The sequence below is a fragment of the Arachis duranensis genome, chromosome 10, assembly GCF_000817695.3.
Source record: "Arachis duranensis cultivar V14167 chromosome 10, aradu.V14167.gnm2.J7QH, whole genome shotgun sequence".
NCBI lineage: Eukaryota > Viridiplantae > Streptophyta > Magnoliopsida > Fabales > Fabaceae > Arachis > Arachis duranensis.
This window is the reverse complement of record NC_029781.3, coordinates 71,357,879-71,371,051: the sequence shown is the minus strand read 5'-3', so window position 1 is coordinate 71,371,051 and position 13,173 is coordinate 71,357,879. Positions and strand designations below refer to the sequence as shown.

The 13,173-nt window shown below is 34.2% G+C and overlaps 1 protein-coding gene across 1 annotated transcript in view; it reads right to left on the bottom strand.

Annotated features, from left to right (window-relative positions):
- Positions 1–11,071: 11,071 nt before the first annotated feature.
- The window catches only part of LOC107469748 (pyruvate kinase 1, cytosolic-like), an 11,195-nt gene continuing 9,093 nt past the window's right edge, over positions 11,072–13,173 (bottom strand). Inside the window, exons 2-5 of the mRNA XM_052255647.1 lie at positions 12,705–12,773; positions 12,508–12,575; positions 12,222–12,321; positions 11,072–11,534 (exon numbers count right to left, since the gene is read on the bottom strand). Coding sequence (XP_052111607.1) covers positions 11,382–11,534; positions 12,222–12,321; positions 12,508–12,575; positions 12,705–12,773 — 390 coding nt within the window. The 3' untranslated portion in view covers positions 11,072–11,381. The remainder of the gene's footprint in view (positions 11,535–12,221; positions 12,322–12,507; positions 12,576–12,704; positions 12,774–13,173) is intronic.

Genomic DNA, 13,173 nt, shown 5'->3' with positions numbered 1-13,173 from the left:
TTACTTAGTTTTCATTGCATCTCATTTTCATTTTAGTAGTTATGTTATTTTTGGTTTACTTGCCTGTTAATTGAATAAGTTGCAAGTGTTGCTTTACATTGATTGGGTTGCTTTTTATTTGAATATCATCAATGCACTTATGCTTTGCCTCAATTTACTAGTAACTAGTGGGTTTGATAACTCATGTTTTGACTTTACCACTAGGATAAATTCTTATAAGTGCATATTGAATTAAGGGAGTTGAGTTGAAATTACTTGTTCATCATGATTTTCCATATCAAATTCATCACATGTCCGGTACTTGTTCCTTGTTAATGCCTTGTATTTGTTTGAGTGATTCAACTTAGTTCTTATCAAGCTTGTCACTTTTTGTAACAAGTACCTTTACCATGTGACTTTTTCTTTATGTTTCATGATGAATAAGGGGTTTTCTTTTTATTAATGGATTGGTTGTTATTTATTGTGCTATTTTATATCAATTTTGTGCTTTCACTTTCACAATTTCAATATCCAATACCTCAAACACTCAATTCACTTTTGTGGTTACCTAGGTTTGTTTGTGTCTTATCTCTTGTTATTCTTTAATTGCAACCTAGGCCATCTAATTGAGGAACACATGCTATTACTTTTGATTATGTGGATGCCATTTTAACCGGCCATTGTGCGTGTTCCAACCGCGCGCATAATTGGAATAACACATGGCTAATTTTTTTTATCATACCACACCTCTATATAAACTTCCTCAATTAGATGCTTGTTAGTCTCCCCCTTTACCCTTTTGTGCTACTTGCCCTATGATTCTTGATTATAATTTATCCATTCTTTTTGAGGATGAAGCTTGGAAGCAAGGATCCGGGAGAGGAGGAGGACACCAAGGAGGGAGATGCCAAGCATGCATTGGACTTGGTGAATTCCACATAACCCAAGCCCCCGCATCCATGAAAGTGGATCTCTTGAGAGAAATTCTCCTAGTTCAATTTTGTCCTAATTGTTCATGTTAATTTTTGGTTGTTGAAGATTTAGAATAGAACTAGGAATTTTTGAAAAAATTTGCATCCATCACATCATACATATAGGAAATAATCTTGGTTGAAAACAACAAGAATTTTTCAAGAATTTTGTTTCAAGGGCATTCTATTGATTTGATTTGGAAAATTGTTTTTAAAACTTTCTTGAATGACTTTTATGGAACATAGAAGAGAGATAGAACAAAGCAACCTTGTGAGTGTTGAGCCTTAATGAGTGATTACACATTATAACCACAAATTTTGTTCATTGTGTGCTATGCTCCTTCTATGATTGTAATCTTGGTTTTGCTTGATTCTTTATTTCCAATGTTTGATGTTATGGATGCATTTAGCATGATTGAGGCAATTTTTGAATTAAACTCACTCACCCATATGGACCTACCCTCGCATCTACATTTGTTAACCCGTTTTGAGCTTTTAATTCCTTTGTTCTAATTGTTAGCACATCACAACCCTAAGCGAAGAACCAAAAATTACCTTGAATCGTATCTTTGATTAGTTTAGGTTGAAGAGTGTGTTTCATTTAAGTGTGGGGGGAACTTTTAGGAAACATTGGTAGTGAATGAAAAAAGTTTGTATTGGGTATGGATTGAAAAAGAAAAAAACAACAATTTTTTTTGGGAAATGGGTGCACATTTATGTATCAATTTGCTTTAACCATATGCATTTTTCTAGAAAAAGAAAAAAATAAAAAACAAAATGAAAAAATAATAATAGTAATAAAATGGGACAAAAGTCATCCTAAAGAAAAAAAATGATGAATAAGAAGTGCATATGTGGATTTGAATGAAAAAGATGCATGAATGTGTATAAAAAGTGTGATTATGGGAAGTTAGGTTGCATATTCTGTTATTTGGTTGAGTTGGACACTTGAGCTAGTCAAAGATCAAATTCCTTAGTCCACTTAGCCATATTTATCCCACCTTAACCCTAACCCCATTACAACCCTCTAAAGACCTCATGATACTTGCACTCACGCATAACATATTTGTTGATTGTTAGATGAAAAGCAAAACCTTGAAAGCATGATTAGGAGGAGACTTGAGTGATTAGACCCTAAAACACCAAGCGTTGAGAGTGTATACACACCTAGTGAGGGTTCGATCACTCAACTCTATGTTTCTATACTTCTTATCATGTATTCTTCTAAGTTGCTTCATTTTGATGAGTAAATCAATTCTTTAGATTTTGAGTGCATTGGATTATTTCCTCGCATAGCCCTATATGTCTATATACTTGCTTGGAAATTTGATTGTTTGTTTTCACCAATTCAATAGGATACTATAGTATATATAGTTATATATAATATATACATACTTGCATGCATATAGATAGTTGCATTCAATAAATTGTTTCCTTTTGATCATTCTCCTTGTTTGGTTTAGCATGAGGACATGCTATCATTTAAGTGTGGGGGAATTGATGAGTCCATATTTGACAATATATTTATCTTGAATTGGATGGATTTCATCACATAAACTCACACTAATTCACAAAAATAGCATACTTTTGTGTTTGATCCCTAAATTGAACCTAAATGTGAAAACATGCATTTTTGTGCTTAAATTGAGCAATTTAATTACACTTTTATTCCATTTGATGCTGTGATATGTTTATTGAGTGATTTCAGGTCCTAGAGACAAGAATGGTTTGGTAGAAGTGGAAGAAAGCAAGCAAAAAGGGAGAAAACATGAAGAAAATAAAGGAGAAAAGCATCTCAGCTTGTGCCCACACACAACATCTATGTCTACGCACAGAATGAAAAATCAGGACCTGTGCCTATGCACAGGGGTCAAAAGCAGCACCTGTGCCTATGGACAGGGGTCAAAAACAGCACCTGTGCCCACGCACAGGCTGTACCTATGCTCAGAACATAATGAAAATCAGCACCTGTGGGCACAGGCTGTGCCCATGCACAGACCTGTGCATACGCACAGATACCAGTGTGTGCCTCCATTAAAATTGCACGTGGACTCGCATTTTGGGGGCTTTTTGGCCCATTTTTTGAAGGCTTTGGAGCATATTTGAAGGGGGAAGCAACTATATATCATACCATACACTACCATACTTCATACAACACAATTTAGGAGTAGTTTTAGAGTAGTTTAGTTTTAGGTTTTCTCTCTTAGGGTTTTAATTAGGGTTTCAATGTAGCATTTTGTACTTCAATTTTGTTCTTGGATTTTGCTATCTCATTGCAAGTATTTCTTTAATTCCTCTTTTATTACACTACTTGTTCTTCACTTTCTTCTACTTTAGTTTCCTTTGTCAATATTTACATAGCCTTGCAATTTTGGATTCCTAGTTGTTGAATTTGATGTTTGATGCTTATTTTATATTTGTTTGAGTTGCTTTTATTGATTTTGAGCATTTATAATTCATAGTTTTTATCACTTTTTCAATTTTACAAAAGCAAAGTTTTTAAGACCAAATCCCATTTTCAAAAGCATCTGCCAACGCCGATAAAAACAAAAAAGATATCACCCATAACACAAGAAACAGAGAACAGAAGCTCCAAAAGGATAAGAAAACCAACTTTGAAGAGAGCATGAGGTAGAAGCGATGCATGATAATAGCAAAACACGAACGTTCCTCTCCAATGTGCGAGCAAAATCTTCAAAGTCTCAAGATAAAGAAATCTTGAATACAAGAAAAAATACATGAAACAAGTTGAATGGATATGGAAAAGAAGTGGAAGAAATGGCCAATTGTTTTGAAAGAAGAAGCGAAAAAGGAGAAAGAAGAAAAATTTGGGTATTTATAAGACACAAAGGGGAAAAAGGGTAAATCTATGCCCCTCATTAATGTCGTGTGCAATTTCCAAGAAAACTGTAAACATAACGTACGACGTGACATAAAGGGACACAACATTTTGAATTTTTTGAAAACACGTTGAGTATCCGACACAAAGTTGGTATACCGGATGTTGAAAACTGAACTTAGAAATGCTTGAGCCCAACCTCATAAAAGCTCGAGCTCAAGCAGGGCACTGTTCATATCCTGACCCAAAATAAAGCCAGACCCAAAAAGGTTAAAAGCCCACCCAATAAGGGTGGCCTCATCTACTTCTACCTAACCTTATAGAGATCGGACATGATGATGGTAGTTCATCTTTATCGAGCTAAATAAGTAACTAACTCGTAAGATATCTCCTACTTATCTAAAAGGGAGATCTCAACAATTTTCAAGAAAAAAAACAGTTATCCACTATCAAAGGTGGAACTACACTAAAAGGTAGTTACTTATTCTACTATAAATACACTACACATTCAGGTAAATTTAGAACTCAATCTACAAAAAACTTACTTAAAACCTTTACTAACTTAAGCATCAAAGTCTTTTGCAGGTACCAACCTCACCTCTTCACAATGAACTCAGAGGGCGGCAGCTCGGTTCCAATACAAGTCGGTCGCTGTCACAGAGGAAGCTTGAACCTCACGTTCAGGTCCACATACAACCCAGTTTTAAGTAACTCTCATAATACTAGTTATTTTTTTCATCTTTTTAAAAAAGAATTTTTTCGGTGGCCAAATTTTTTTTTACGTTTGGATAGACTTTTTAAAAAGAATTTTTAAGTATTAAAAATATTTTTAACTTCTATTTTTTTAAAAGCAAGATATTGTTAGGTTTTAAAAAAAAGCAAATAATTTATTTTATTAATAAAAATATTTTTTTTAAAGACGTATCCAAATAAATTTTAAATTAAATAAAAATACTTTATTTATAAAAAAAAACTTTTTACTAAAAAAAATCAATCCAAACCAACACTAAATCTAAATTTAAAAAGGGGACAATTAGAGGCTAATTTTTTTTGTTATGGAAGTAGATTTTTGGTATTTTTTAAAATTCTAGAAAGTACACAAATCGGAGGATTCAATTTCTGTACTTCAAATTTTTTAATTTGTTTTTAACACAAATCAAACGGTCTTATTTGTGTACCTCTCACAAATCAGACGGTCTGATTTCTGTTTCACTAGTTAAACGATTCCACATTTAAGTATAACATTCCAACAATCCACATTTTAAAAAAATACAACTACCACTCCAATATTAAAAATAAAAAGTTACAATTAGAATACGTTTTGAAATAAAAATAAAAATAAAATAGGTAGAAATAACAGTAGAACAGTCAACAGTGTGAACATTTAGCACATTTATAACGTGTTTAAAATGAAGTACGGTAGTGTGAAGATTTACATTTTTGTGACATGCTATTTTAATGACCCAATTATTCAACATTCATATACAACCACGTTTTGTTAGTTCAAGTGTCCAACCAAACTTGGATATTTTTTTTCATAAATAAAATAAAAGAAATCCAAAATTACAAATATTTTTTAAAGTAAATTTGATTACATTTGTGTCCTGTTTTTCTTTTAATATATATGTAAATCTTAGTTGAGATATTTTTCATAAATAAAATAAAGAAGCATATATCGTGGTTGTTTAAATCCTGGATGGTTAGCCAATATTTATGAGAAACAAACAAAGCTTAAAATCATGATTTTTATCCACGATTTCTAAACACAAACATCTACATAAATCATAGTTGTGACCCACGATTTAAGAATTTATTAAACCTGTACATCATGGTTTTGTTCGACGATTATATATATTTTTGAATATGAAAAATAGAGAAAAAATCGTAGTTTTGAAGAGATTTTTTATGATATACTTATTTGTATTAAGTATCGTTATTTATTATTTAAAGAGTAAATATCCTTTCTGTCTTTAATGTTTGAAATAAATTCTAAAATTGTTTTTAATATTTAATTATCTTATTTAAGTTTTTAATATTTTAAAATCATTTTAACATTGTCCTATCGTTAGTGATATGTTAATAGAGTTAATGGTGGGACATAATTAAAACGATTTTAAAACGTTATGGACTTAAATAGGATAAAAATGTTAGAGATAAAAACGATACATTACTCTTAGAAAAATTACCAAAAATTAATTTATTTAGATTGAAAATAATGTGATTAAGAATAATTGATGTGATTAAAAATATATAATTTTCTATCATAAAATTGATATTGTTGAAGGATAAAATTAAAATTTATTTTAAAATTAAAAATAAAATTTAATTAAATTAAACATTAAATTAAAGAAGTTCGGTAAATTAGAGACAATATATAATTTATACTTTATTGTATATGTAGTATGTTATTTTTCTCTTTTTTCATAAGTTCATGTAGTAGCCATTCTACAAGTATTTGATGATGAGTAAAAATCTTAAAGAATAAAAGTGAAAAAAAATAAATTTACTTAAAATAAAAGTAATGTGATTAAGAATAATTTACTTAGATATATTTTGTAACACCCTACCCTTCAAAACCTTATACTTAAGTCATAAATCAATGGGGGTTTGGTACTACGACACAAAGTTGAGATATAAATACTTATGTATAGAAGAAGATATTAAGCTAGAAGCTTGTAAAGGGATTTAAACCCCGAATAAAAAGACAATGGCCAATCGTTCACACTCAATAATATACGTAAGCGCGTCGGAAAAGGTAGATAGTCAAAAGCTTAAAGGAATAATAAGAGTAAAGAGACATATATAAGTATATATAGATATCTACTAGTTCCGGCCCGTGAAGATTAAATTGGCTAGAGTTACAACAGTAAAACAGTTGATATACATAACCTATCTCTCCACATATACATCATAAACCTTTATAGACAAGTATTTAAAATAAATAAATAAATACATCACATAAATTTTTCCAAATGTAAGAGAGATTCTAAAATCAAAACAAAAGCAAAAGGTCTTCTTTGCTATCTTTTAGATAGAACTTTCGCTCACTGAGGAGCACTGGAACCTGCATCTAAAAAAGAAAAATAAATATGGGTGAGAACTCAAACCACTATATTCTCAGTAGGCTAAAAGTGCCAAATTGATACAATATAAGGTAATAGGAATTCTCTAAGCAATCTTAATCTCTAACATGTCATTGATCCAAGCCTAGGATTCTCACTAAACCAGAAAATGGCAACTTGCTTAAAGGATTCTAATCTATCCATTTATTCTTAGTTTTTCACAAACCTGCAATCACCACAAGAAACAAGTATAACCCTCAGTGTTACCATATCATAAGGGATTTCTCAATTGTTCAAACACATACAAAACAATACAAAGAATACACAAATAGAGAGAATAGATAAAGTAATTAGATCAAGTAGCAAATATATGTACAATTAATCAATAAGGCAAGCTAAAAACAAGATTCACACTCAATTAATACACACAAATACAAATGATGCATGTCTGCCCTACGGCCAATAAGCTCATTTGTCAGTTATACAATCAAAATCTGACATATCCGGTAGCGAATCTTGAACAGTCCCTCGGTGCGTGCATCCTCAAGAGGTATTTACTTTCCTTGGAGGAATCATATGAAAAGGTCTAAGTATCCGGCCACATCTTGCGATGGAGGGTCAATAAAGTCTCAAATCTCAACCCGGAACAAGTGGGGCGAACCACTACATCTACCGAGGGAGTTCCAATCTCAACCTGGAGCAAGTGTGAACCACATCCTTACATCCACCTAGGGAGGTATCATTCTCAACCCAGAACAAGTGGGATGAACTACACCCTTGCATCTATCCAGAGAGCTCAAATATCATTTCGGAGCAAGTGGGACAAAGTCACAACCCTTGCATATACTCAGGCAACTCAAATATGAATCAATCTCATTTCCCTCCTCCAATAATATCACTTCATCCCTTCAATCACTTCCAACTCATTTTGATTGCATAGTTTCCTTCCCAACACTTTCTATCGTCTAATCCACCGTCTCTAAACTCATTATAGGGGTTACAGAAGTGAAAAAGCTGGTTGGATAGGTTAAAACAGTAAAAAATAACATTTTCTTAAAAATAACATAGTCGTGCGTATGCATTCCTCATGGGTACACACGAGCTCCCTTATTCAGCGTACGCGCGAAACGCGCACAAAAAAAAAATAATTAAAACATGGCTTGTGCGGGCGCATGACCCCAATTTTTTGCAACATTTGCAGACTTTAGTTTTTATCCCCCAAATTCAAACCTCTATAACCTTTTATGAAATTATCCATTTTCCTTCGTTCTTAAATTTTGAAGATATTTTTACCAGCTGTTCCGAGGGTTACCTGAAACGATGAGGTCGATCTCAGACGAGATCTTCCGGCTTGATCAGAGCTGCTGCGTCCGACTTGTTGGAGCTTGAGGTGCTGCTAGTCCTTGATCACCAGAGAGTGGTGGTACCTGCAAGAGACTCAGAAGCTTAAGTCAGCACGGGCTTTAAGCAGGTTTTTTGTAGAATTGGAGTATGAGTTATACCTGGATGCTCCTGTGTATTTATAGTAGTGTGGAGTGACCTTTCTTGAGATAAGTTAGTTATCTTATCTTATCTTTTGAGGGTGAGATCACCTATCTTTTAGCCAGCCACCTTTAGAGGGGCTATAATCCTCAGCTTTGGGCCTGCTTGGGCCTCTATGGCAATTGGGCCGAGCCCTTTAAGAAGAGGTCAGTGACGACCACCTTTAGCAGAGGTCGGTTGCTTTTTGTCTTCGTCCAACCCGGACCATATAGCTCGGTCCAGGGTATGAACAGTGCCCCTGCTTAAGCTTCAATCTTTCCCTTGAGGTCGTGTTTTTAAAACTTTGACTCTTTTGAGGAAGTCGTGCTCAAGCATCTTTGTCTGATCTGTTCCTGAGTTTTGCGTTTGTTTTTAAATACGGAGCATTTTTTGCCTTTGCTTTTACTGCGTTTGTTCCTTGAAGGGGTTACCTCCTTGGGAATGCGCACGCGCTTTTAATGCCTATTGATTGGGCCTTTATTCTATTTTTCCGTTCCATTCCCTCGCTTCATTTTGAAATTGAAAAGCCTTAGACTTTGGTTTTCAGTTTCTTGCTTTCATCCATTTCATTTGCTCAGTGAAGAGTGGCTTTCTTTTGTTCATCCTTTGCTTTTTCGTTCATCTGGATCCTTGCAAAGAACACCCTCTTTCTCTATAAAAACTTTGTCCCAAGTTTTTCTTCTTTCTTTGGTGTTTCGAGGCTTTCATTGGTTCGTTCGTGCTTTCGCTACGCACCTATCGTCGATTCTCATTCTCCTTTGCAGGTTGGTGCTTTGCTTCATACCTTTTCTTATTTTACATGCTTTGATCATTGTCCTTCTCTGTACTTTACTGTTGCATGCTTTGTTTTTGTACAAAGTTTTTATCTTGCTGAACTTCTTTTGAAGAGGTTGAAACTTTCCTGGCGATTATTGTATGCCTTTGTTTCTTGAAAGTTATAATCTTTTTATCTTGTTGTTTATGTGAAGAAATATTGGTATCTAGGTTTCTGTTTGCCTCCTTGAGTTTTCTTTTGTTTGAGAGGGTTAGGGCTTTGTCTTTTGAGTTGTTTTGCTCTGTTGTTGCCTCCAAAGGGTGCCCCTGGGCTTTCGGTATTGCTTCGTTGCTCTTTGTGAGTCTTGGGGTTCCCTTTTATTGCCATACCTGATGTTTGTTGGTTGTTTCTTCCTATTCTGTTGCTGTTTGAGTTGTTTGGTAGTGACCCTCTTTTTGTTTTCTTGCCGTAGGTGTAGTTTCTATATGTCTTCCCGTAAGAATATTGTCGAGATGTCCACCAAAGTCCCTGCTGGTATGGCCGATTGGTTAGATTCGATAGTCCTGATGTGTGTTACTGTGACTGATCTGGAGTACTATGAGAGACTTAGGAGGTTCCATAGTGTTCCGAGGGTTACCTGAAACTGAAGGTCGATCTCGGATAAGATCTGCTGTTGTAACTGGAGCTGTCGTGTCTGAGTTGTTGGATCTGGTAGAGCTGCTGATCCTTGATCACTGGAGGGTGATGGTACTTGCAAGAGACTCCGATGCTAAAGTTAGCACGTGCTTTAGGCAGGTTTATTGTGTAGAATCAGAGTGTGAGTTATACCTGGGTGCTCCAGTGTATTTATAATAGTGTAAATTGACCTTTCTGGAGATAAGTTAGTTACCTTATCTTATCTTTGAGCGAAGTCACCTTATCTTTCAGGCTAGCCGCCTTTAGAGGGGGGTGTGCCCTTTTGTATGGGCCTACTTGGGCCTCTGAGGTGATGTGGCCGAGCTCTTTAGAGAGAGGTCAGTGTAGACCAGCCTTTATAAGAGGTCGGTTGTTTTTGTCTTTATCAAACCAGCTTGCCTAGCTCGACCCATGGTATGAACAGTCCCCCTGCTCGAGTCTCGATCTTCCCTTGAGGTCGTGCTTTCGAGCCTCGATCCCTTAGGGGAGTCGTGCTCAAGCACCTTGGTCCAAGCTGGCGAGTTTTTTAAATGCGAAGCGTTTTGTTTTTCAGCTCCTTTATTGTCGCGTTCGTTCCTTGAAAAGGAGGTTACTTTCTTGGAAATATGCACGCACCTTTAATGCCTATTGATTAGGCTTTTTACTTTGCCATTTCTTTTTCCCCCTTAAAACTTCCTTTTGAAATGGTTTAATTACTCTGTTGGTCCCTATAGTTTCACGAAATTTTCAATTAGGTCCCTATATTTTTTTTCCTTTTAATTAGGTCCCTATATGTTAATTTTTTTTTCAATTTAGTCCCTGTTAATGTTAAACGTCAAAAAATGTTAGTGAATTGTAAAATTACTTTTATACCCTTAGGGACCTAATTGAAAAGAAAAAAAATATAGGGACTTAATTAAAAATATCAGTAAAACTATAAATATTCAATGAAAGATATTCTTATAAGTTTAGTGGTGTTTTATTTACAAGTGTGAGACATTCAAATATAAATACAAAGATACAATATCGTATTTAACTTATTTTAGAATATTGAATTAGTATATTTTTCATTTTTTTTGTTAAGAAGGACACAAAAACATTAAATGAGGACATAAAAACAAGTTGGATAATAATTTTAGTTTGTTTGATCTTTGAAATATTTTTGAAAATCCAATAACATGATTAGATTTTTATGTGGAAAAATTCTACACATGCATTATGATTACATTCAAATTTTATACTATCAACTAAAACATTATAATATCTTTCAAATAATTTCTACCACTAGTGCTAGATAAAAGCCATTAAAATTAACAATCATTGGTTCAACAACAGCATCCAATAAAATCATTTGCCAACTTTGTCCTCTATAGATATTAATCCAAAAAAATTGGCATCAAGGGTACATCCCCATTGATTTTTATGTTTTACAATATATAGCAATTTTCATTCCGATGCAATGGAGTTATATAAATCAGCCATCAAAATCAAGCAGAGATAACCTCAACTTGTGGCAGAATCATCTGCACCTTTCAAAAACTTTTAATCATCAAAATCAAGCCTAAAAACTAATGCTAAAACTGTAGCTGGATGAAACACTTTTAGTCTTCAAACTCAATAATTTTAACAACAGAAGCATCACCAAGTTTCTGGCAAACAACAACTCTATCATGCGACTTTATAATTCCCATTGCTTTTCCATGGTCAAGGGCAACCTTAAGAATCCACTCGTTTGTTGCACTTGTTGACTCGGCCTGCAGACAAAATATGCGATAAAAATATAGTCAAATATGGTCACCATATGATGGGTGCATAGCATGCATAACATTCTAGGTCATTTATATGGACACCCATAGCACAAAACATATAACTAGTGGTGTACGTTTTATGCATAATGAAGATTATGTTCCAACAATTTAATCATAAGCTACATCATAACTAGACTTGAGGACAATCAAAGTTGTATTTAAATGAACAATTACAAGATCCAAACAAATAAAGAAGCAATAATAACTGCAGAGCATGGGAAAGAGACCTCTTACAATGAGTGATTGCCTTGCCTGTTAACACAAATTGATTTAAGCGCAGATAATGCAAAATTGCAACAAAATTCATCATATATTAGAAAGGAAGCTCATACTATCTCATGGTAAAATTAAATTCATTATAATTAATAATTTTCGGAAATGGAAAAGGAGTACAGACAAAATATTTCCTTTTTTTTTCCTCCTCCCGTGCAAAAGAAAATTGTTATTTAGCAAAATGAAGCAGAAAAATTGGGTCTACCAAAGAAGAATAATGCAATTAGAATTCCTTAGCACCAAAGTTATCATATTATCATACATATATGTACAACCACTCTGTCGGCAAGGCAACAGCATCAACAAAAGTCATCAATAGTTAAAAGAAATAGCAGTTATATTACAGGTTAAGAATCCAACCTCAAAGGCACCACTAAAGCTCCACTTTAGCTGATTTGTCTTGAGTCGGGGGATCACAACAGAGAGAACTGGCATTGTTGGCCTATACTTTGCAATCAATCTGACAAGTACATATAGCAATTTTAGGCAAAAACTTTTGCAGGCATAAAGATGCATAAAAGTAATAAAAAAAGGATATTAAGAAGACAGGGTCAAATTCCAAGTGAAACTGAAATTTGAGAGACTAGTTCACTTGTGAAGATAGTAATTATGAGAACATTCATAGCTGAATACTTAGAGGCAGTACCTTGCGGCCCTTCCAGATGAAGTGAAGCAAATTATTACAGAGGCCTTAACCTTAATTGCTGCTCGCACCTAAAAACATAAAAATTCGCAACAGAGATAAAATATTACCAACCATCACAGCACAAAAGCAGAAAACATCAAAACCAAAACAAAATCATATTACTTATATACGGATAAATAAAGTGATAGAATCATTACAGCAGGTCCATGAACAGGATCCACAGCAATGAACTGATCAACATCAGAATCAGTCCAAGGATGGAGTGGCTTATTGGTGCATGAAATTGTGATCAATACTTTTCACAAATCAAATAATCCCCGGTAATGAATCCAAAAACTTGGTGTTCAATACCATGGCATAAACACAACTTCGCACAACTAACCAGCAAGTGTACTGGGTCGTCCAAGTAATAAACCTTACGCGAGTAAGGGTCGATCCCATAGAGATTGTTGGTATGAAGCAAGCTATGGTCACCTTGTAAATCTTAGTCAGGCAAACTCAAATGGGTATGGTGATATACGAATAAAACATAAAGATAAAGATAGAGATACTTATGTAATTCATTGGTAGGAATTTCAGATAAGCGTATGAAGATGCCTTCCCTTCCGACTCTCTGCTTTCCTACTGTCTTCATCCAATCCTTCTTACTCCTTTCCATGGCAAGCT